Source organism: Dendrobates tinctorius, unplaced genomic scaffold (genome assembly GCF_039654945.1).
Source record: "Dendrobates tinctorius isolate UK_male_01 unplaced genomic scaffold, ASM3965494v1 ptg000083l, whole genome shotgun sequence".
Taxonomy (NCBI): domain Eukaryota; kingdom Metazoa; phylum Chordata; class Amphibia; order Anura; family Dendrobatidae; genus Dendrobates; species Dendrobates tinctorius.
In genome coordinates this window covers 15,951,608-15,977,630 of record NW_027361751.1, presented here as the reverse complement: position 1 = coordinate 15,977,630, position 26,023 = coordinate 15,951,608, and the positions used below count along the sequence as shown (strand labels likewise).

The 26,023-nt window shown below is 43.4% G+C and overlaps 1 protein-coding gene across 4 annotated transcripts in view; it reads left to right on the top strand.

Moving 5' to 3' along the window:
* The window catches only part of LHFPL2 (LHFPL tetraspan subfamily member 2), a 203,318-nt gene that overhangs the window by 140,911 nt on the left and 36,384 nt on the right, over window positions 1-26,023 (top strand). For all 4 annotated transcript variants that reach the window (XM_073584151.1, XM_073584148.1, XM_073584150.1 and 1 more), the window contains one exon: window positions 17,287-17,971. In XM_073584151.1, coding sequence (XP_073440252.1) covers window positions 17,539-17,971 — 433 coding nt within the window. In that variant the 5' untranslated portion in view covers window positions 17,287-17,538. The remainder of the gene's footprint in view (window positions 1-17,286; window positions 17,972-26,023) is intronic.

Here is a 26,023-nt window from a genome sequence, read left to right as displayed (position 1 = left end):
GCAAATCCAGCGTTCTCATTTTCCCTAGATCATTACCTCCAACATGAAATAATACTAAATCAGGTAAAGGAAATAAATTAGAACATTTCTTAAACTCTAAGATGAAACTTGACCATTTCATTCCACGCAATCCATGCCAGAATATCTGAATCGAAGCGGGGCTGAAAGACAAGTTCTCTGAGTAATAACGAAGCTTAGCTCATTCTGGGCCCAATAAACAAAAGAATGGCCAATAATCCAAACAACCAACGGGCCTGAAATTTAAATAAAATATTAGTAATCATATAAATTATGACTAATATAAATTTTAAATCATGATGATTCCCATCTGCCCAATTTTTTGATTCTTGAATTAGATAGGCCAGCCCTGGCCGCTTCAGTCGCGGCCCCGATTCTGAATGGATGGGAGGTAATTTTCAGGTGCTCTTTACCAAGAATCTGCAGACATCTCTTCAATAAAGAATTAAATTGAAAATTGGTAACCAGAGAAAAATCCAAGTGCAAGAATAACGGGCCTGGGGATTCTGGTCTAAACCGAAACCATTTTTTAAAATTAACCACCGGGCAAATAGAACGGTCGGGAAAACTGTTAATTTTAATTCTGCAACCTCTACCTGCTTGATCTGTTTTTGATGTTCTTATGAATAAAATTACGAAATCGTCTTATATCTCAACGTCCGAAAACAATAAGCCAGATATCGCAGTTTTTGTTGGAGATACCAATTCGCCGATACGAAGTGCTCCGAAAAAGGCAATTAAAAATGCAGCAGAAAACAATAAAGCTTCGTAAGTGTTGATGCAAACCTTATGCAAAGAAACACAAAGGTCTTTCAACAATGAATGGGAAATCGGACGTCTAGCATCTGGTGTAAAATTACTTTTTTTAAAACCTTTTAGGAACTGTTTGACAGAGAAAAAGGAGGAGAGAGGTTGACATCCGAAAATCTTTTGAAAAAATGAAACTCCATAAATTGGTTTATTCACTGCAGAGTAAGCTAAGCCTTTATTTACTAGGTATTCCGTAAATTTCAGGCCAGATAGTTGGTTGGAATCTTTTGGATTTATTTGAAAAATACTACAAAAATTAAACCAATGCATCCATGCGGCCGAATACTCAGCCCATGATCGAGCGGAAAGTGACTGTTGAATAAAATGAGGAATCAGATCTGTACCAAGTCCCAAACTTCCTGAGGGCAGGGGGTGGCTTCTAGATCTGCATTTGGAACCTGTTGGTAAAATATCACTTGCTGATTTGACAATAAAGAATCAGTTGCTTTTTTAACCCCTTCATGACCCAGCCTATTTTGACCTTAATGACCTGGCCATTTTTTGCAATTCTGACCAGTGTCCCTTTATGAGGTAATAACTCTGGAACGCTTCAACGCATCCTAGCGATTCTGAGATTGTTTTTTCGTGACATATTGGGCTTCATGTTAGTGGTAAATTTAGATCGATAATTTTTGCGTTTTTGTGAAAAAATCAGAAATTTGGCGAAAATTTTGAAAATTTCGCAATTTTCAAATTTTGAATTTTTATTCTGTTAAACTAGAGAGTTATGTGACACAAAATAGTTACTAAATAACATTTCCCACATGTCTACTTTACATCAGCACAATTTTGGAAGCAAAATATTTTTTTGTTAGGAAGTTATAAGGGTTAAAAGTTGACCAGTGATTTCTCATTTTTTACAACAAAATTTACAAAACCATTTTTTTTAGGGACCACCTCACATTTGAAGTCACTTTGAGGGGTCTATATGGCAGAAAATACCCAAAAGTGACATCATTCTAAAAACTGCACCCCTCAAGCTACTCAAAACTACATTCAAGAAGATTATTAACCCTTTAGGTGTTTCACAGGAACTAAAGCAACATGGAAGGAAAAAAAGGACATTTTAATTTTTCCAACAAAAATTTTCTTTCAGCATCAATTTTTTCATTTTCATATGGGCAACAGGATAAAATGGATCCTAAAATTTGTTGGGCAATTTCCCCTGAGTACACCGATACCTCATATGTGGTCAAAAACCACTGTTTGGGCGCACGGCAGGGCTCAGAAGGGAAAGAGTGCCATTTGACTTTTTGAATGGAAAATATGCTGGAATATTTAACGCTTGCCATGTCGCGTTTGGAGAGTCGCTGTGTGCCTAAACACTGGAGCTCCCCCACAAGTGACCCCATTTTGGAAACTAGACCCCCCAAGGAACTTATCTAGATGCATAGTGATCACTTTGAACCCCCAGGTGCTTCTCAAATTGATCCGTAAAAAAAAAAAAAAGTATTTTTTTTCACAAAAATTATCTTTTAGCCTCAGTTTTTTCATTTTCACATGGGCAACAGGATAAAATGGATCCTAAAATTTGTTGGGCAATTTCTCCTGAGTACACCGATACCTCATATGTGGTCATAAACCACTGTTTGGGTGCACGGCAGGGCCCGGAAGGGAAGGAGCGCCATTTGACTTTTTGAATGGAAAATTAGCTCCAATCGTTATCGGACACCATGTCGCGTTTGGAGAGCCCCTGTGTGCCTAAACATTGGAGCTCCCCCACAAGTGACACCATTTTGGAAACTAGACCCCTTAAGGAACTTATCTAGATGTGTAGTGAGCACTTTGAACCCCCAAGTGCTTCACAAAAGTTTATAACATAGAGCAGTGAAAATAAAAAAATCATTTTTTTCCTCAAAAATGATTTTTTAGCACGCTATTTTTTATTTTCACAAGGGTAACAGGAGAAATTGAACCAAAAAAGTTGTTGTCCAGATTGTCCTGAGTATGCTGGTACCCCATATGTGGGGGGGGGGCACTGTTTGGGTGCACGGCAGGGCGCAGAAGGGAATGAGTGCCATTTGACTTTTTGAAATGAAAATTAGCTCCAATCGTTAGCGGACACCATGTCGTGTTTGGAGAGCCCCTGTGTGCCTAAACTTTGGAGTTCCCCCACAAATGACCCTATTTTGGAAACTAGACCCCCTAAGGAACTTATCTAGATGCATAGTGAGCACTTTGAACCCCCAGGTAATTCACAGAAGTTTATAATGCAGAGCAGTGAAAATAAAAAATCTTTTTTTTTTCCTAAAAAAAATTTTTTTAGTTGGCAAGGGTACTAGGATAAATTGGACCACAAAAGTTGTTGTCCAGTTTGTCCTGAGTACGCTGGTACCCCATATGTGGGGGGGAACCACTGTTTGGGCACACATTGGGGCTCAGCAGGGAAGTAGTGACATTTTGAAATGCTGACTTTGATGGAATGGTCTGCGGGCGTCATGTTACATTTGCTGAGCCCCTGTGTGCGTAAACAGTAGAAACCCCCCACAAGTGACCCCATTTTGGAAACTAGACCCCCCAAGGAACTTATCTAGATGTGTGGTGAGCACCTTGAACCCCCAAGTGCTTCACAGAAGTTTATAATGCAGAGCCGTGAAAATAAAAAATCATTTTTTTTCCCTCAAAAAAAATGAATTTTAGCACGCAATTTTTTTTTCACAAGGGTAACAGGAGAAATTGGACCCCAAAAGTTGTTGTCCAGTTTGTCCTGAGTACGCTGATACCCCATATGTGGGGGATGACCACTGTATGGGCACACGTCAGGGCTCGGAAGGGAAATAGTGACGTTTTGGTATGCAGACTTTGATGGAATGGTCTGCGGGCATCATGTTACATTTTCAGAGCCCTTGATGTACCTAAACTGTGGAAACCCCCCACAAGTGACCCCATTTTGGAAACTAGACCCCCCCAAGGAACTTATCTAGATGTGTAGTGAGCACCTTGAACCCCGAAGTGCTTCACAGAAGATTGTAACGCAGAGCCATGAAAATAAAAAATCTTTTTTTTTTCCTCAAAAAATGAATTTTTAGCTCGCAATTTTTTATTTTCACAAGGGTAACAGGAGAAATTGGACCCCAAAAGTTGTTGTCCAGTTTGTCCTGAGTACGCTGATACCCCATATGTGGGGAGGGACCATTGTTTGGGCACACGTCGGGGCTCGGAAGGGAAGTAGTGACGTTTTGAAATACCGACTTGATCGACTGGTCTGCAGGCATCATGTTACATTTGCAGAGCCTCTGATGTGCCTAAACAGTGGAAACCCCCCACAAGTGACTCCATTTTGGAAACTAGACCACCAAGGAACTTATCTAGATGTGTGGTGAGCAGCACTTTGAACCCCCAAGTGCTTGACAGAAGTTTATAACGCAGAACCGTGAAAATAAAAAATCTTTTTTTTCCTCAAAAAATGATTTTTTAGCCCGCAATTTTTTATTTTCACAAGGGTAACAGGAGAAATTGAACCCCAAAAGTTGTCCAGTTTGTCCTGAGTACGCTGGTACCCCATATGTGGGGGGGAACCATTGTTTGGGCACACGTCAAGGCTCGGAATGGAAGTAGTGACGTTTTGAAATGCAGACTTTGATGGAATAGTCTGCGGTCGTCATTACGTTTGCAGAGCCCCTGATGTGCCTAAACAGTGGAAACCCCCACAAGTGACCCCATTTTGGAAACTAGACCTTCCAAGGAACGTATGTAAGATGTGTTGTGAGCACTTTGAACCCCCAAGTGCTTCACAGAAGTTTATAATGCAGAGACGTGAAAATGAAAAAATCATTTTTTTCCACAAAAATAATTTTTTAGCCCCCAATTTTTTATTTTCCCAAGGGTAACACGAGAAATTAGTCCCCAAAAGTTGTGCAATTTTTCCTGAGTACGCTGATACCTCATATGTTGGGGTAAACCACTGTTTGGGCACACGTCAGGGCTTGGAAGGGAGGGAGCACCGTTTGACTTTTTGAACGCAAAATTGGCTGGAATCAATGGTTGCACCATGTCGCGTTTGGCGACCCCCTGATGTGCCTAAACAGTGGAAACCCCTCAATTCTAACTCCAACCCTAACCCAACACACCCCTAACCACAGCCCTAACCCTAACACATCCCTAACCACAAGCCTAACCCTAATTCCAACCCTAACCCTAATTCCAACCCTAACCCTAATTCCAACCCTAACCCTAATTCCAACCCTAACCCTAATTCCAACCCTAACCCTAATTCCAACCCTAACCCTAATTCCAACCCTAACCCTAATTCCAACCCTAACCCTAATTCCAACCCTAACCCTAATTCCAACCCTAACCCTAATTCCAACCCTAACCCTAATTCCAACCCTAACCCTAATTCCAACCCTAACCCTAATTCCAACCCTAACCCTAATTCCAACCCTAACCCTAATTCCAACCCTAACCCTAATTCCAACCCTAACCCTAATTCCAACCCTAACCCTAATTCCAACCCTAACCCTAATTCCAACCCTAACCCTAATTCCAACCCTAACCCTAATTCCAACCCTAACCCTAATTCCAACCCTAACCCTCTTTCCAACCCTAACCCTCTTTCCAACCCTAACCCTCTTTCCAACCCTAACCCTCTTTCCAACCCTAACCCTCTTTCCAACCCTAACCCTCTTTCCAACCCTAACCCTCTTTCCAACCCTAACCCTCTTTCCAACCCTAACCCTCTTTCCAACCCTAACCCTCTTTCCAACCCTAACCCTCTTTCCAACCCTAACCCTCTTTCCAACCCTAACCCTCTTTCCAACCCTAACCCTCTTTCCAACCCTAACCCTCTTTCCAACCCTAACCCTCTTTCCAACCCTAACCCTCTTTCCAACCCTAACCCTCTTTCCAACCCTAACCCTCTTTCCAACCCTAACCCTCTTTCCAACCCTAACCCTCTTTCCAACCCTAACCCTCTTTCCAACCCTAACCCTCACCCTCTTTCCAACCCTCACCCTCTTTCCAACCCTCACCCTCTTTCCAACCCTCACCCTCTTTCCAACCCTCACCCTCTTTCCAACCCTAACCCTCTTTCCAACCCTAACCCTCTTTCCAACCCTAACCCTCTTTCCAACCCTAACCCTCTTTCCAACCCTAACCCTCTTTTCAACCCTAACCCTAACCTTCTTTTCAACCCTAACCCTAACCTTCTTTTCAACCCTAACCCTAACCTTCTTTTCAACCCTAACCCTAACCTTCTTTTCAACCCTAACCCTAACCTTCTTTTCAACCCTAACCCTAACCTTCTTTTCAACCCTAACCCTAATGGAAAAATAAAAATATTTTCTTTATTTTATTAGTTGTGCCTACCTATGGGGGTGATAATCGGGGGGTTTATTTACTTTTTCTTTCATTTTGATCACTGTGAGAGTGATGAAAATGAAAGAATGGAATCTGCAGCCGGCAGATTCGGGCGGGCGCACTGCGCATGCGCCCGCCATTTTCTAAGATGGCGGCGCCCATGAACCGGACCCGCCGGACACCGGGAGCGACAGGGGGACTTAGAAGGTGCCGGGGGAGGTGAGAGGGGGTGAGGGGGTTATCGGAATCTGGCGGGGAGCAGAGGGAATGGGAGGGGGGCAGATGATGACAGCGGCGGCAGATCGCCGCTGTCATTCAGTTGCGGGGGGGGCGATCGCCGGTGGGGGGGTGGAATCGGTGTCTCCAGCCATGTCCGATGCTACAGCAGCATCGGCCATGGCTGGATTGTAATATTTCATCAATTTTCATTGATGAAATATTACTATCGCTCTGATTGGCTGTTTCACTTTTAACAGACAATCAGAGCGATCGTAGCCACGTGGAGGCGAAGCCACGCCCCCTGTGGCGAAAAACAAAGCCCCCTGTATCTGCGGGTCGGGTGACCTTTCAGTGACCTAGGTCACCCGACCCGCAGGGGGGCTTTAAAGTCATGACGCCACATTGGCGTCATGGGTCGTTCTGGCACGACTTTTCATGACGCGTACGTGGCGTCAAAGGTCGTGAAGGGGTTAAAATTACTAGCCCCCAAATTTGCTTTAAGCCAAATATTAAATTTCAAACACAGTAATGTTAATTGCCTCAATATTTCAGCAGCCCATTTATTTTTTGAATACAAGGTGTTGATGGACATTAGGAAGCCTAGATTCTCAGACCATAAGATGATCCTGGAATTCTGATGAACAGATCCCCATAAAAAGATGCCCATGAGTGCAGCAATCAATTCTAATACCAATTATCCTTATCTACCCCGATAGAAATCCAAGGTAGTGGAATCTTTTGGACAGTCCAGTGAGAGTTAAATAAAATTGCGCATCCTTCCGAGTTGCTGATCGAAAAATTAAACAGGAAATTATCTGCTGAAATGAAATTCGATTGCCAACAAGACTTTCCATTAAAATCAGCAAGAAATCTTAACCAAATCTTGGCATCCTTCTTTAGGTCAGAGCAAATTCTGATATGAGAATTAGGGATGAAAATCCTTTAGACGCTTCATACAGGCATCTTGAAAATGGCCTACCTGTTGGAATAACCCTAGTTGCAAAATTGAGTAGACCCAATAGAGATTGTAGATTCTTTAAAGTAATCTTGTCTTTACTGACAAAATTTACTAAAGCGTTGTGAAGCTTAGCTACCTTATCAGACGGGAGTATTGATTCCATTGCAGTAGAATCCAGCGTTATGCCTAAGAATTCAATACATCTACATGGTAAAACTGTCTTTTCATGTGCGATTGGAATTCCGAAATTCTCACATAGACTAATAAAGTTGGAAAGAGCTTTGGAACAATCAAAAGTGTTGCATGGGCCTACCAGTAAAAAATCGTCCAAATAGTGTAAAATACCAACATTGCTGGAATTCCTCTCCAAAACCCAATGTAAAAAAGATGAAAAATTTTCAAAGTAGTAGCAGGACAAAGCAAAGCCCATTGGCAGGCATTTGTCAAAGAAATAGATGCCATTTAAATAAAAACCTAAGGAATTAAAGCCATCAGGATGAACTGGAAGGAGCCTGAATGCGGATTTGATATCCGACTTAGCCATCAGGGCATTAAGACCAAATTCTCTCAAAATATCAATGGCAGTGTCAAATGATGCATAGCTGACGGAACATAAAGAACTATCAACCTGGTCATTTAATGAATCACCGTACGGGTATGATAAATGGTGAATCAATCTAAAAGAGCCAGGTTCTTTTTTGGGGACAATGCCCAATGGAGAATCCTGAAATCTTTAAATGAAGGGGTCGAGAAAGGGCCAGCAAACCTGCCCAAACCCAATTCACTATTTATTTTCTCTTTAGCTATGTCATTGTGAAAGCTTAAAGAAGGTAAATTACTAACTATCTCGCAACCTGTGCCATTAAACGGAGGGACATGAAAACCAAAAGAGAAACCATTAAACAACAATTTACTGCTCTCCTTGTTTGGGTAAGTATTTAGCCAAACTAACATGTTTTCCAGATTCACTGGAGTTGGAGCTTTTAGAGTTAGCATCTTTGACCGTAGATTGCAGTGCGGGGTGAGAATTGCCGCAAAAGGAGCATTCATGCCTGAACTTACAATTGTGACTCCATTTGCAAAAGGATTCATTAAAAGCGAAACAAACCCCTTTTCTACTAGCTGTATTTGACAATTGTTTGGAAAAAGGCTACCTCTGAAGGAGCATTAGGTTTAACCATAATCCAACATCTTTAACCCCCCAACTCACTTGGGGGTGAACAGCTAATTTCTGCCTAAATGCTTAGTCATAAAGCCATGCAGAACCTCCAAAATTTCTGTATGCCTCGAGGATGATATCTAGATGCTGAAACAATTTACTGCACAGGCTAGGGTATTTTTCTCCTAGGACAGACGAATAAATTGAAAATGCCTGCAACCAAATGTTAACAGATTTTGGAGATACCCCCTTGTTTTCCTCCGAATCAAACTTATCGTCTTTTTTTATCAAATTTATTCGAAATCTCTCTACGAGGCAGAAGGGAGAATGAATCGATATAACTACCTTGCCAAATAAGATCTTTTGTGCTTGAATTTAAATGGAAGCCTAATGGAGATAGCTCGCAAGTAAGGGTTTCCTTAAATGTGTTTTTGGGGAAGGGTAATCCCACTGCCACAGGGTCATTAGACAAATTAATATCTGCACTTTCCAGAGGCTGTGATATGGGAGGGATAGCTCCACTTAATGTCTCAGCTAGAACATTTCTAAACATTTTTTTATATCCTGCATGGACATGCACACATCAAAGTTCTGACCCTTCCTGGGATTGTTGTCAGGTGATGATCGTGGTGGAGCACAGCCAGCGCTCAAGCCCTCCATGTTGGGCGAGCACCGCTGAGAAGGTCCAGGATCTGCCGAGTCCTCTTCTTCATCGGAAGATGCTTCCCGCTGCTCCGGCAGTGCTTGTATAAAAGGCGCCGGGGCATTATTTCTCATGGCCGCCGCGGTGCTTGTACGACCGCGACGCCCTTCTGCCCTGCCGGCGGAAACAGCTGCTGGGTCCGGCCCTTGACGATGACGTTGCCGAGAATCCCGCGCTGGGCTGCGAGATTTGCTAGCTGCTGGGCGGCGGGATTCTCTGCCTCTCTCGCGACGGGACGTCCTGGAGCGCTGAGGAGATGATGACGGGGAATAGGCCGATGGAGGACGCCTTTTCCTTCCGCTGGACACTGAGGCTGTTGTGGCTGGAGCCTGTTGAACTTGCGGCTGTGACTGGGAGCACGGGTTTGAGGTAATGGGGGTAGCGTAAGATACTGCCAAATTAGGTTTCATAGCTAGGCAGTTCTTCAGCCAGTCCACACCATCTTCCTCCCCAGCCCTAGACAGCATTTGTTGAAGGAGGGCTTCCATATCTTCAGGGAGAATCATCTTATCTTCAGTGTAGATCGCTGACTGAGGAGAAAACGGCTAACCTCTGTGTTTATATAATACAAAAAAGACCACCAAAATGTCTTTTCACCAATCATAGCCCATTTAGAACGGCGCTAACCAATGAAAACATAGCCAGTTAAAACCGTTTCCAGGCAGATTCCACCTCACCTCAGGCTTAAATTAACCTTTTAATATGATAAACGTAATGAAAATACGGTCCGCATGGCCATGGGACCCCCCCTTTATTCCTGTATGTTTACGGGGGGGGACTTACATTCTGTTGGTTGCCGTCTTATGTGATCTTGATTGTTTTCTCAAAAATTTTACAAACAATCCAGACATTTAATTCTTTTACTTATAGATCACCAACCTATTCTGCAGCGTTGTAATGAGGGAGGAAACTGAACTACCTAGAGAATCCCCAAGCAATTATGAGGAAAACATACAAACACCAAGCTGTAGGATTACATTTTGAACATGGCGGGCCTTATGCATGAAAACAGTTAGTGCCCTGAGTAACCAATCAGATCGTGAATAAACTAAACTTTATAATTTGTTTTCTATAAAAACTGTCTCAGGTCAACTCTGTGAATATAGATCTCGAGTTTGTGGATTACGTCTTCCCAAAGGTGAAGTTTCAGGAGATCAGAGTTATTATTTGTAGGTTTCTCCTAGGCACTTCATTCTGTGAAGACCAAAGGTTCATCTGCCTCATATATTTTTGATATGGTTAAGTTGGGCATCATTGTTAAAGATTTTGAATTGGAGGCAAGGAGCCTTTAAAGAGTTATTCTCGAGAAACTAAGGTATCCTCTATTAATGGAGTGGGAGACAAGGTACTGATTGCTGGTAGGCTGACTGTTCAGAACCCCGGAGGTTCTAGGAACTGAGCTGAGGTAGACTTTAGGTGGTTGGCTGAGGGTTCTAGGAACTGACCTGAGGTAGACTTTAGGTGGTTGGCTGAGGGTTCTAGAAACTGACCTGAGGTGGACTTTAGGTGGTTGGCTGAGGGTTCTAGGAACTGAGCTGAGGTGGACTTTAGGTGGTTGGCTGATCTGAGCAAAATCTACAAGTTTCGCTAACTTATCTAATGTGTACAGAGGCCTTTACAATCTTCTAAATAACCATTTTAAGTTTCTATAAAGTGTGATGTTCTTTTAGTTTTCTGGATAATATTTATTAATTAAAACATTTGCCAAATGAGCTAATTTACTGCATCAGTTTGTTAAAACCAGCATTTTTTTGTTTGCTTCCCATTTAATTATTGTGACCCTCAGGTCGTGTGCACACACTGTGGATTCTGCTGCGGTTCCGTAGCGGATTTGGCCCCGCGGATCCGCAGCAGTTTCTGCTGCAGTGTACAGTACCATTATTCCCTATGGGAAATGGAAACTGCAGTTTCTAAACCGCAGAAAGAATTGACATGTCTATTCTTTCGCGGATTCCTCAGCGGTTTACCATCTCCTCCATTGTGGAGATGATAAACCGCAGGGCAAAACCGCAGAATAATCCACAGATAAACCGCAGATCTTTTGACCTGCAGATTTATGTGCGGATTTTGAAAATCCGCGCGGATCAATCCGCAGCAGATTCCGCAGCGTGTGCACATAGCCTCAGGGTCTTGTTGATACTAACAACTCATCACACTGTTTACTTATGCTGTACTTGTTAATATAAACTTTGGGCATTGTAGCTATGTCCTGACGTGTTCATCCTTTTCATGTGCGCGGTGTCAGGGGCAATGGGCATGGATCTACCATGTTGTGTTTATGTCATTTACAGTGTGAGTCATTTACAATGTGAACAGAGCTGTTTGGTATTGCAATCTTATCAGAAGATTCCCACCCGGAAAAGTAAACTTAAACTTTGTTCCTGTGCCCTGTCAAAGCAATCTGTCCCTGTGTTACTGTAACTTATCTGCTTTTTATCTCTCCTTGGTTTAACGAGACTGATATTTGCTGAGCACTGTTAGCTGTCAACATTTTCCAACAATGTGTTTTTGTTTGAGTTTGTTCCTTAACTTTAGAGAAACATTTTCTTTTTGTAGCACAAATGCAAAATTCTCCTCCTTGGCCTATAATGGGACTGGTGGTGTTGCGCCTTAATGTGTCATCCAAGAATGCTTGTTTTGAGGGGTCTTCTGTCTTGTATGTATATATGTGTGTGTGTGTGTGTGTGTGTGTGTGTGTGTGTGTGTGTGTGTATATCTATATTTTTGTCAGATTCTTTTGCTTTCCCCGTGACTCATAATCCAGAAATGTCAGTGGCTGGATTAAAGATACAAGAGTCTGTCTGGATCCCAGAAACTCACTGCTTTTATGCACACACACTGATTACAAGCAAACAGGTCACAGGTAAGGATGTTACCTTTAGGGCCCTGTCACACATAGCGATCTCGCTAGCGAGATCGCTGCTGAGTCACAAGTTTTGTGACACAGCAGCGATCTCACCAGCGAGATCGCTGTGTGTGTCAGCGACCGGCCCCCCTGCTGGTATCGCTGATCGCTCTTGGAAACCGCTGGACATTTCTTCCATCGCTGGTTTCCCGCTGGCCAGCACGCATCGCTGCGTGTGACAGGCGGGAGACCAGCGATCAGCTGGTAACTAACGTACACATCGGGTATCTAAGGGACGCACGTCCCTTGGATACCTGATATGTACATTAGTTACCAGCTGATCGCTGGTCTCCCGCCTGTCACACGCAGCGATGCGTGCTGGCCAGCGGGAAACCAGCGATGGAAGAAATGTCCAGCGGTTTCCAAGAGCGATCAGCGATACCAGCAGGGGGGCCGGTCGCTGACACACACAGCGATCTCGCTGGTGAGATCGCTGCTGTGTCACAAAACTTGCGATGCGTGCTGGCCAGCGGGAAACCAGCGATGGAAGAAATGTAGCACAAATGCAAAATTCTCCTCCTTGGCCTATAATGGGACTGGTGGTGTTGCGCCTTAATGTGTCATCCAAGAATGCTTGTTTTGAGGGGTCTTCTGTCTTGTATGTATATATGTGTGTGTGTGTGTGTGTGTGTATATATCTATATTTTTGTCAGATTCTTTTGCTTTCCCCGTGACTCATAATCCAGAAATGTCAGTGGCTGGATTAAAGATACAAGAGTCTGTCTGGATCCCAGAAACTCACTGCTTTTATGCACACACACTGATTACAAGCAAACAGGTCACAGGTAAGGATGTTACCTTTAGGGCCCTGTCACACATAGCGATCTCGCTAGCGAGATCGCTGCTGAGTCACAAGTTTTGTGACACAGCAGCGATCTCACCAGCGAGATCGCTGTGTGTGTCAGCGACCGGCCCCCCTGCTGGTATCGCTGATCGCTCTTGGAAACCGCTGGACATTTCTTCCATCGCTGGTTTCCCGCTGGCCAGCACGCATCGCTGCGTGTGACAGGCGGGAGACCAGCGATCAGCTGGTAACTAACGTACACATCGGGTATCTAAGGGACGCACGTCCCTTGGATACCTGATATGTACATTAGTTACCAGCTGATCGCTGGTCTCCCGCCTGTCACACGCAGCGATGCGTGCTGGCCAGCGGGAAACCAGCGATGGAAGAAATGTCCAGCGGTTTCCAAGAGCGATCAGCGATACCAGCAGGGGGGCCGGTCGCTGACACACACAGCGATCTCGCTGGTGAGATCGCTGCTGTGTCACAAAACTTGCGATGCGTGCTGGCCAGCGGGAAACCAGCGATGGAAGAAATGTAGCACAAATGCAAAATTCTCCTCCTTGGCCTATAATGGGACTGGTGGTGTTGCGCCTTAATGTGTCATCCAAGAATGCTTGTTTTGAGGGGTCTTCTGTCTTGTATGTATATATGTGTGTGTGTGTGTGTGTGTGTATATATCTATATTTTTGTCAGATTCTTTTGCTTTCCCCGTGACTCATAATCCAGAAATGTCAGTGGCTGGATTAAAGATACAAGAGTCTGTCTGGATCCCAGAAACTCACTGCTTTTATGCACACACACTGATTACAAGCAAACAGGTCACAGGTAAGGATGTTACCTTTAGGGCCCTGTCACACATAGCGATCTCGCTAGCGAGATCGCTGCTGAGTCACAAGTTTTGTGACACAGCAGCGATCTCACCAGCGAGATCGCTGTGTGTGTCAGCGACCGGCCCCCCTGCTGGTATCGCTGATCGCTCTTGGAAACCGCTGGACATTTCTTCCATCGCTGGTTTCCCGCTGGCCAGCACGCATCGCTGCGTGTGACAGGCGGGAGACCAGCGATCAGCTGGTAACTAATGTACATATCAGGTATCCAAGGGACGTGCGTCCCTTAGATACCCGATGTGTACGTTAGTTACCAGCTCCCTGCATCAGCGCGCTGGCAACTAACGAACACAGCGACGCCGCACTGATCGCTAGTGAATCTGTCTGTTTGACAGCTCACCAGCGATCACATAGCGACTTACCAGCGATCCTGACACTTTGATATCGTTGTTGGGATCGCTGGCGAGTCGCTATGTGTGACTCCAGCTTTAGTAGCCAGTCAAACCCATTTGTGTCAACTTTTGTGCATGTTATCAGGCCAAAATCACCAGGGTATGTGAACTTTTGATCAGGGTCATTTGGATGATTTGGGTTGTCATTATGATTTAAAAAGAGAAAACACAGTAGTTTGACAATAAATTCACCCAACCACTAACCATGAGTGGAGAAAACGTTTTGGTGTTATCATTCATATTCTCTGGGGAAAAAAAGGCCAGAAAGCAAAAATTCTGCCGGGGTATGTAAACTTTTGAGCACAACTGTACACACTTATGGCAAGATCTTCTAAAACCCCTCGGAGGATGTGAACTGCCTGGAATAATCATGCTGGTCTTAAACCAACCTATTGATCACCTGTACGTAGGATAGGTTATCAATATGAGATTGATGGTGATTTGGCGCTCCCACTGATTAGGTGAAATCCACTCCTTTTTTTCGATGGATGGACAGAACTCGGGCCATACATTGATTAGAGGCCATTGCTGAAGACTGCACTTTATCTCCCATTAATTTGAATAGAAGATAAGGATCAGTATATTTGCATCCAACCCCTGACAGCAGATATCGGACAGATCTGATACTGATGATCTATCCTATGCATAGGACATCAATAGGTTAGTCCTGACAGCCCAATTTTAAACGGCTACAATATATATGTCTCAATCTGGAGCATCCGCCATGGCCTTGCATTTCAAAGGTTAGCCTATTGAATTCATTGGCATCATATAATGCTTAATTTCCCCAATAATGGCCCTGTAGGGGAATAACATACTAGTGGCCATTTTCCATTTAAGAGGTAAACATCCGGTGATCATCTTAACTTTTAAGGAACGTAATCAAGAAAAAAGTGATTATTGTCGAAAGTTTGCAACCTCTTTTTACACAAAGTTTTGGGGATGAAGGATATGCAAAACTGCACGAAGAGTCTTTAAAATACTTTTACATAAGTAGAGTGATCGTTTTAGTTTAAAGTTTGAAGGTAGACATAAGTCCACCGAGTTCAACCTATAACCTAACATATTGATCCAGAGGAAGGCAAAAACTCCAGAAAGCAGATATTAACTGCCTCGTATTAATGGAAAAATGTATGTGCTGCTGCTTCACCCCATCACCAGCACAGAATGATCACGGGTGTCTGTTGGTCATTTGCCTTTCATGTGTGATCTCTTGGCAGTAAACAATGAAAGGATAGTTTACATTCTCCTTGTAAATGGTAGTAATTGCACCCTGGTGACTATTATAGCACCTTTCCATCACTGTGCGGTTTGGTCTATGGAGCCGTCATGTAAAGTCCTAGTAATATGTTCTTGGCCAGGTACACTGTATTATTCACACTCCATTGCTGAAGAGTAACTCAGGGAGAAAGTGTGATCTAAGTGTGTGTCATCCCACTGATTCCATATCCAGGAAAATAACAATCCACATAAGCTAGGGCACGCTCACATTACCATTTGCAGATGGTATTCTGTCTTTTACCTTAGCGTAAGTCTTTAGCTAGTTGGCCAAAGTAATATAGTAAATAAGCATTGTCCAGTGTCTGGACTTTATAAAGTGTTCCTGGCAGTGGGTACATGCTGCCCACTTTAAAAGTTGTTGGGGACCGAGCCACACGGAAGGCTGGTCAGGCCGGTGGGTCTCTGGCGGCTTCTCCCCTCCCATTGCTAATGACTGGGGTCTCTCACTATACACAGAGAGAGACCGGTCACTCAAAGGGAGGGGGCGGGTAGAAGCAATCTGCCTGTCAGACTAGTGTTCTGTGTAGCTCGGTCCCTGGTGGCATTTAAAGTATGTTCTCTCTGAAATGTTGCCGCGTTTCAGAGTCAAACATACATACATGACTGAAATCATACAGCCAGTGTCTGGTGCATGCTGCCCGTGGTTCAGGCTGCATGTATCCTGTGACAGGTTCCCTTTAAGTTCAGTCCTGACCCCAAGAATTGATTGGCAAACACTGGAAAACCGAAAATCTTGAATGTTCAGAATCTTATTGAAAATGCCAGAGAGATATTTGCTTGTGTATCATTTCTTTCAGAAAGGCCACCATGCTCGTTAGGTAGAAGTTGGCTGAAAGATTGGTGACTGTAATTCTTTTAACCCGGAGATTAACCCTATATCTACAGATAATAATGTTTGGGGATATGACTGGTTACCTTTTAATTCTTGTATGTATAGGAACCTTACAAGAGTTACTTCTATCAAAATATCAATAGGTGTAGCACACTCGGTCATATAAGCCAAATGGCATGTGTTATAGCAGACACACATCCTCCGCTCTTGAATAACGGCTTGTGCAGATGACTAATTTAATCAGATGAGTGCTATCCATAGTTTTCACGGATATCACTCATACCCATGTTATTCTATGGGGCCGTGCACATGTGGTCCCAGGAAATTAATCGCAGCATTCTTTTTTTCTAGAATGTTGCTGCCCTTTTAAAGAAGACCACCTAAAGTTTAAAATGTCTTTTTTGAGAAATGTAAAACGTCTAATATACTCTTCACGTATCAATGAACCTGTCAATCTCTTGTCAGCACACAATGATTTTGGTCTCTCGGGGGAGAGAGCACCGTCCAAGGTGTTTGGCAGCAAACTATTCTCCTCTTCCCTTTGAGAAAATAAATCAGAGACCATGCTAACTGGTGTTTAGCAGAAAGACTAAAATATGAGAATTCACCTCCATGAGATGCAATGTGTGGCCAACTAGGGGACATCATGACTATTTATGACTAGCATGTATAATGTGTACATACATTAAAGTCATTGACTCAGCTTCCTGCAATCTGGCTGGAGGACCTTGCTCCCAACATTTCCTCTCAGGGATCAAAGTTTCTAAAAGTGAAATAGTTTATATTCTCAGTGTGGAAAAATCTAATAAAGAATTATTCCACTACGATGCTATGTTCCTTATCAGTTCACTTTTGTAAACTTTGATGTATTCCTGATAGCCCTTACATAGTTGGTGCAGGCTTCATGGAGGCTGTAATTCTCCAGTGTTACGGTAACTTTGACATATTGTAGAAGAGATTACGTATGTGAAACTGTCCTCAATCTTTACTGTATCTCAATCTTTACTGTATCTCTTCTGTCTCTGCCTTTCTCGCAGATCTGTGATGTCATCCCGGTGGGCCGAGCCTGGGAGCTCCCTTGGAACATTGAAGCTTCATGTTTCACTATGACTGTTAGAGCAGAGGAATTGTGAAGCCGCCGGACAGATGAGGAGTGAGCTGCTTCATTGATTACAAAACCACTGGATTATAAAGCCTCGAAAAGAAGGATTTTTTTTCCCCTTTTCTCCAGGATTTCCAAATTTTACTCTGTGCCTAAAATCTGATTTAGCACTGGTTGTGGACATTCGATGGTCTACACCATGTGTCATGTCATAGTAACATGCCGCTCTATGCTGTGGACCATCCTGAGCATTGTCGTTGCCTTTGGAGAGCTCATAGCTTTTATGAGTGAGGACTGGCTGATTGGCAAAGCAAAGAGCACAAATATCGATAACAGGACCGGCGGTCACCATGAGCCTTATCGGCCAACATTGGGCATCTATGGACGTTGTATCAAAGTGCCTAAAGTACAGTACTTCAGAAGAGATGCGCTTTGTGGGCCGTATGCGGAGCATTTCGGTGAGATAGCGAGTGGCTTCTGGCAGGCTACAGCTATCTTCCTTGCCGTGGGCATATCCATCCTCTGTATCGTAGCTTTTGTTTCTGTTTTTACAATGTGCGTGCAAAGTGTAATGAAAAAAAGTATATTCAATGTGTGCGGGCTGCTACAAGGAATTGCAGGTACGTAATCAATGAGAATATTCTGTATTTTGTGTGCCATAATTCTCACTTATCACTTTTCTGTCTCTCTATATCTCTGGTCTCCAACCTGTGGCTTCCAAAATGTCTCAGCAACAGATGGGAATCCACAGGTTGGACAGACACTTCTAATATGGATGCAGCAGAGCTCTAGGAGTTTCGCTTAGTCATCTCTTTGGTGCCTTGGTGTTTAGCAGAAAGGTAAAGTATGTAGTGTTGACCTCTAGAAAATGCATTGGCCCACTAAGGGCTGGTTCTGTGAGAAGAGACATTAGATTTACAGATGTGCACAGTGGCCAAAGTAAATGAAGGCATTGAAGGAGCTTGATGATTATATGAACTTCACATTGTCGTCCACCTCATGCCGATCTATAAGTGAATGTCTGGTTGTTGTAACTAGCATTGAGATGTATCACTGCATACAGACGGATGGTTACTTTCCACCAGGGCTGTGGAGTCAATAAGCCAAACCTCCGACTCCTAAATTTCCCCAACTCCTACTCCACAGCATTGGTCACTACTGAGCATGTGCGTAAAGTGCAGCACAGATTCATCTCAACTAAAAGCTGAGACCTTAGATCAGAAACAGAACAGACATGTATAGGACATTTCATCACTTTCCCAAATTACTATGAAAACATTTACAGCACGTGCTGCACTGTACTACTGTACTCGGTTTATTATATCTTTTAGGAGCCTGGGTTTGTCTTATTTTATTCCAAGTCCACTAATTTGACTGCACAGCCCTGCATTCTACCTGATGGATTATTACCTTCTCTACCTCAAGGTTCACTTTGGTTGTTGCATATCAACGGTCGGGACCTTGTCAATATTTGTATATGGTAATCTCCAGTGTTCTTGTCAGATTTGCTCCATAGTCACTGGAACTGGCTATAGTACGGCAATTTAACACCATAGTATATAGACACATACGGGGCAACTTTGCTTCTTTTGCACATGTCACTTTTTTGGCTATGCTTGTTTGTCCATCTCCTATCTATCTGTTGTGTATCTATACATTTTCTATTTTTCTCCTTTTTGTCCTGATTGTAATCAGCCCATTTTCCTTTCGGCTCAAAATAGAGACTTTCTCAACCCAAGTGTTCTGCTGTTTTAAGCCGAAATGTTGCATGAAGTCATTAAACTCCATTTTCTCACCATCTGATGCCAATGTTTGGAGTGCTGCCCCCATTTTTTTATTTATCTATATGGAAAACCAAATAATGTTGGCAGTGCTCCAGATAAATCATATGCAAAAGAAAACTAGTTTATTTGCCCTTGTACATGGTGGCCACATTTTGAGTCATTAACAATTATCAAAGGCTCATATGTTAATGGGTAGTGATGAGCCAACGTGCTCAGATAAGGTGATATTCGAGCATGTTCGTAGGGTAACTGAGTGACATCAGCATCCTCGAATAATATGGTCGAATCCCCGCCGCTGCATGTCTCGGGCTGTTCGATAGTCGCAACACGTGCAGGGGATTGCCTGTTCGTTAGGCAATTCCTGCATAACAGCCGTGAGACATTGAGCTGCAGAGACTCGAACACATCTTCGAAGTACGCCGAAGTCACTGGGTTACCCGACGCGCATGCTTAGATAACACCTTATCAGAGCACGTTCGCTCATCACTATTGAGCCAAAACGTTGCCTCTATGCACATGGTTGAACAAACCAAAGTGCTGCCAACATTTTAGGGTTGTTTGGGACACAAGTGATGGGTTTGTACCACTTGCTATATCGGAGTATCTCTTTTCAGGTATTTGTGTGTGAGCAGCGCAGAGTTTTACTTGGAATAAGTCTGTATAAGAGTATCCTAATATTGCTGTGATCTCGCTCTGTAAAGTGTGAAGACAAACATGCCCGCTGCACTAGACAGTTTGATCTTCAGACAGGTGCCACTGGGGCTGAAGGAAGCCAGAGGACCAGGAGGAAATGAGATTTGGCGCGGGCTCGAGCTGTTGACAGACATGTTTAAATGATAGCAGTTTAGTTCTATTTTTGCTGCCGCCTATGGAAATTCATATTGAGGGCAGGAGCGCTGCACAGCTCTTACCACATGGCACAGACTAATGAGATTAAGGCCACAAAGGAGCCGGATCTGACATCTAGCTGTGAAGAGACATACAACAGGCAGCCGCTTTGTTTCCCTAGTCATTTTCTCCTTCTAGTAACATAATTGGAGAGACCTCGATGGTTTCTGCTGCTCACGTGTCCCGCAAACTCCAGAAATTAGATCAAGAATTTACGTTGGCGTTGGGTAGATGGTATTTAACGTTTGATTAAAATTTATATAAAATCTTATTCAAGGCATGTTGTGAAGGAGAGACCACAATGGTCAAACAGACCGAGGGTCTCCTTACCCAAATGTATAACCTCATATATGCCTATGGGGCTGTAAGTTCAGGACAGGAGACAATTTTGGCATTGTGGTCAGTTTATCATGGCTAGTCCTAACACATAGTTAAACATTTGCAGATGAATAACAGAGGAACTGCATTAACACTGACGAATCATGAAACTGAATACAGATTAGATATTAGAAAAAAAAATTTTGACAGTGAGGGTGATCAATGAGTGGAACAGGCTGCCACGAGAGGTGATGAGTTCTCCTTCAATGGAAGTCTTCAAACAGAGGCTGGACAGACATCTGTCTGAGATGATTTAGTGAATCCTGCATTGAGCAGGGGTTTGGACACAATGACCCTGGAAGTCCCTTCCAACTCTAACATTCTAGCATTCTATGTCTTTTTTTTTTTTTTGAGAATGCAACAATTTACTCATATGAACATGTCAGGCTGATAAAGTTCTCTTCTATAAATCCAAAGTTGTTACTTATCTTCTAATTGCTAATTTTGAAGTAAATTGCTGCCCATGTAATATATTCTGGCTAATAGAGTATGATCTTGAGCAAAGGACCATCCCTCTGTGATGGCTATATGCCATGGCACAGAACTTGGATTGTGGTTATCGAATATATAATTACCTTGTAATGTCTTCACATCCTGTTCCGTGCCGATGTGTCCAGATCCCAGAATTCCAAGCGGTGTAAGTTCACCGACCGCCTTATTGGGACACCCAAGTGATGGGTGTCTCAATATGGAAACTGCTGGTGGTATCCGCTTCTTGTGCGGTACCACCAGCGGAACACCGTCGCAACACACACACACTGTACACGCCGTACACACCACACACACTCTGTATCTGCTGTACGCACCACACACACTCTGCATATGCGGTATACGCCGCACGCAGCCTCTTGCGCGGTACCACCAGGGGAACACTGTCGCAAACACACCGCAGCCGGGATCAGCCGAATGATTCACTGTCCGCCGCCACCTTTGTACAGGAAGAGCGCATGCACAGTTATAATGTGACCGCCGCTATCTGTCTACAGGCAGAGGAAGTCGATCACATTAAAGGGTTTGTCCCACGAACGATAGTTCATTTTAAAAATTTTCTGTGTCTGACCGTACGGAGCATACCACATCTCCTGGCCAGGGGAGGAAGCAAAAGACAGTACTGACATTACAGCAGGAGATCGCAGAGGATTCATTTTGTGAGGTAAAATATTTCACTGACTATTTTTAAACAATATTTTACCTAGCAAAATGTATCGTCTGCGATCTCCTGCTGTAATGTCAGTATTGTTTTTTGTTTCCTCCCCTGCCCAGGAGCTGTGGTATGTTCTGTACACGGTCAGACAGACCATTTTTAAAATGAACTTAGGTGGGTAAGCACATGGGGTAGGGGGGGCAGATTCTCAACGCTGCAAAGCCTGCCCCCATTGTGACATTACGGCCCTCCCGATGCGATAGCATCAGGCTTCCATCTAGTATACCCTATAAGAGTTTCCACTACTAGTTGTTTTTTAACAATATAGAAAGATTGATCATCCATTTCTGGTAGAGTGTCTATTTGAGGCTAGTTTTAAAGAGGACCTGTCACTTGCCATATTTAATTATGTAATTGTTCTACCTGATGTTCTCACTATGGCATGGTTTTTCTTTTGTTCCTGCACCTCTTCATTCCCAACAAATGGCCTCCTCTTCCCGGTATAGAAATCTAATCTTGTTATTTAAATTGGCTTGGTGTACCAGAAGTATCAATGATGACACTCACTTGACTAAAAGGCCTGTCACACTAAGCGATATCGCTAGCAGTGTCGCTTTAATGTCACTGGTTTTTGTGACGTTATAGCGATATTGCTATGTCTGATACTTACCTCCGACCGCTCCCCTGCTGGTTATCACTGATCGCGCGAGAACGTCCTGGGCCGTTTCTCGTCAGGCGCTTCCTGCTGTGGAGACGAGCGATGCGTGGAGCCGGGCGGGACCCCCGACCCCTGTGATGTCACTGGTGAGATCTGCCTGTGTGGCAGCTCACTAGCGACCACTTAGCGATGCACCAGCGATCCTGACCGCGTCATATCGCTGGTCGGGATCGCTGGTGCATCGCTAAGTGTGACGGCACCTTAAGGCTAGTTTCACATTAGCGTTTTTTTTTGCGCATGCGTCATGCGTACCTATGTTTAACATGGCGTACGCATGGTCTTGCGTTTGCATGCATTCGTCTGCGTTTTTTCAAGGTGTGCGTCTAGATGCGCCAGAGGCAACCTGTTGCATTTTTGGGTCCGTCCAAAGGCGTGAAAAAAAGCATGCGTTCACTTGCGCACGGAATGCATCATAACGCATTACAGTCTATGGGAACGCAGGTGTATGTATGGACATGCGTACGCCTGCGTTTGCGTACGCATGCGTTTTATGAGTACACAGGTGTAGACACTGGTTTGACACCTGGAGATCGAATGCGCATAAAAAAAACACATGCAAAAACGCATGATGCGTTTTTGCATGCGTTTTTACTTGCGCACACAAAGACGCTAATGTGAAAGTAGCCTAAAAAAGATAAAATTTCAATGCAGGAAGAGGAAGCCATATCTCAGAAACGATGAGGTACAGGAACAGAAGAAAGACGTCAAATTCAGAACATCTACATTTACACAAAGTAAAAAAAAAATACATATTTATGGCAAGTGCCAGGTGATCTTTAAAGGGGTTGTCCAGGACTTTTACATTGATGGCTTATCCTTAGGATATGTCATCACCATGCACTACACATCCGCCTACTATTGATTCATATAAGTGGAGCATGTGAGGTGATTGGCTGGGGTGCCCGGTATTACATCTACACCAATCACAAATATTTATGACTTATCCTCAAGGTCCTGAAGCACCCCTTTAAGTTTTCAACTATATGTTGTAACTGTATATAATAAATTGTATGTATTGTGCAGATCTAGGCAGATATACCTCTGTAATAATGGGTGACAGCCGTTAAATTGCCCTGAGATCTGTTCTTGAATTGACTCGGTGAATGAAGGTTAATTAGCTATTATTGGAGCAAACAATCACAGATCCACTGGCAGCCGCCATCCTATTTATCTAGGTTTTTTCCTCGTGGGTAAACACAGCTGAGTGGCATGATCTTCTGTGTGCGATATTCCGTGTGCAGAGCACAGAAGTGTTTTCTTCCAGAAAATCCAAACCATTGTGAGACTTTGTAGGATTTTCGCTTCACATTCGACACTTTGCCATTACTTATCAACATTTCACTTTTTAAAAACAGTTTGTTCTTTGTGAATCTGGAAAGTTTTACTGATTTATGTAATTATTTTACCAAATCAAAGATTCCTGTAGATACCAGTAAATGATGAAACATTTGCCTGTCTAGGAAGTTCCAGCATAACTTTATATTACTCATAATCAAGTAATCGCCTCGTGGGAACTTATGCTTTAGAATTGTGATATATACATTGCATAAAAATCTAATTAATTGGCCAGTTTTGACAATAATGAACAATCTTTCATTTTTACATACTAACGTTTAACGACGTTCAAAACCTCCGATCAGCTGGATTAGGTTTTTATCTTCAGCATTAGTTGCATAATTGGCTGAAAAAGCCTCAATATTGGCTGACAGGCTGTGAAATGTTTGGGACCATTGCTAAACGATCAATCATCATTGCATTTTTATCCAATGTGTATGGAGGGCTTCAGTGTTGACTTATCGGTTGGCCACCTAATTAACTGCTAGTCTATTGCCTTCCCTTCTTTGTCACCGCCATCACTGGCAGCTGCAGCAAATAAGATTTAGCATGGAGTGAAGGGGTCCTGTCATCCCAATAATCCCTTTATATGTCCTATTAGGGCATATGGATGTCAGATTGGGTTCTTGGCTTGATGAGTATTAGCCGGTCTGCAATGAACAGCTGGCATCACTATGCCTGGAGGATTTCGTTGTTTTGTATGTTATGCCAAGCACTGAACCAATGGTCCCAAACTGATTTACCCACCTGCTCTAATAATAATAAAGAGCCCATCTAATACTTAGTGCCTTATCGCAGTATTGGTTAGTTTTATGTAATCCATGAGAAAACTTAACAGGACCCTGCAATTATAGCCACATAAGCAATGATCAAAGCAGTAGGAATTGTTGGATTTTGCAGGAGCTGCAGTCTTATGCTGTACGAGGCCATATTGAGTGGACAACAGATGGTTTTGTGTCCACCATTACAGTTTGTTGATATATTTAGTAATTCCCCTCTGTACTATATTCTCAGCAGTTTGTTTTGTTCCTTTCTGTAATCCTCCATGTTGTGATGATGAAGATAATGGTTGCTGTATGTCCCAAGTAAAACAGTTCATTCTCCTCAAATGTCTGAATGCTAATGATTCTGCTGAAGACTGAAATCTGCAACAGGATCATGGGGGAAAAAGCTCATGTATTGATAAACGTTATACCTGTGCCCCTGTACACAGGAGATGAAGATGTGATGAACCTGTCTATTTAGGCAGGAGCTGCCAACCATAGGAGGAGGTCTCCTGAATTTCACCCAATTGATAATATTGCGGAAAAGAAGGATTGTACTGTGCAAATTCTGCTCCTTTAGTTCTAATAATCAACCACCAGAGATGTCTAACAGCGGCCTTTCTACTCTTCCTTGAACACACACTTATTGGGAGGTCTTGAAGGATCGCTGTTACTTATCATTCTGTTCACATCTTAAGTGTGGCCTGCTTGTCTAATCAGGCTATTGAGATGTTTGCCGATTAGGCCTGTTTCACACTTACGTTTTTCCTGTGCGTTGGCAGCCGCTAAAATGGCGGATTTACGGATCAGTGGGCGGTGAAACACCAACAGGAGCCACCGGGACCGTTGGTGCGCCAGGATCCGCCGATTTCGGAATTTTAAAGGAACCGCGGCTGAAAAGAAAAAAATGACTACCGGCGATGTAGCGGTCAGAGGAGGCGACATCTCGGGCGATGTCGCAGTGAGTGGAGGCGAGATCTCGGGCGATGTCACGGTGAGTGGAGGCGAGATGAGGCGAGATCTCGGGCGATGTCGAGGTGAGTGGAGGCGAGATCTCGGGCGATGAAGAAGAGAGAGAGAGATTTTTTATCCAGCAGCCAGATTGGATTTAGGGTTAAGCATGTAGCAAAAGAGGAAAATACGGATCCGGACAACAAAAAAACGTTGCATTGTCTGTTCGGTGATCTCAGCGGACGCCAAAATTTTGGCGGATCAGCAGAAATACGGATGCAACGGACGATCCTCAGTCAAAATCCGCCGATAATGAAAGTCAATGGGGAAAAAACGGATCCGCCAAGATAAATGGCGGATCCATTTTTTTTTTTTTGCAAATCGTCGGATTTTGACTGATGGTGACAAACGGATGTGTGAAACAGGCCTTAGCAAACGATTACCGTCACAGGACATCTCGTTTAAACAAGCCCTTCGAATTTTCATTTTTTCCAACATCTTGAGTTGGTAAAATTGATGTATGTCTCTCTTCCCAGGAACGACCAAAACAATGCCTGAAAACATTCATGGCTGTCTTCTTTTGGTTGTGTTTTACACCAATTTTGCCCTTTTTTGGACTGAGACATTCCCATGATTGTTTTCAAAAATACACAGAAATCTGGCAAATGTTGGACAGTCAGTTATAGATTTTGCACAACCAATTTTTCAAG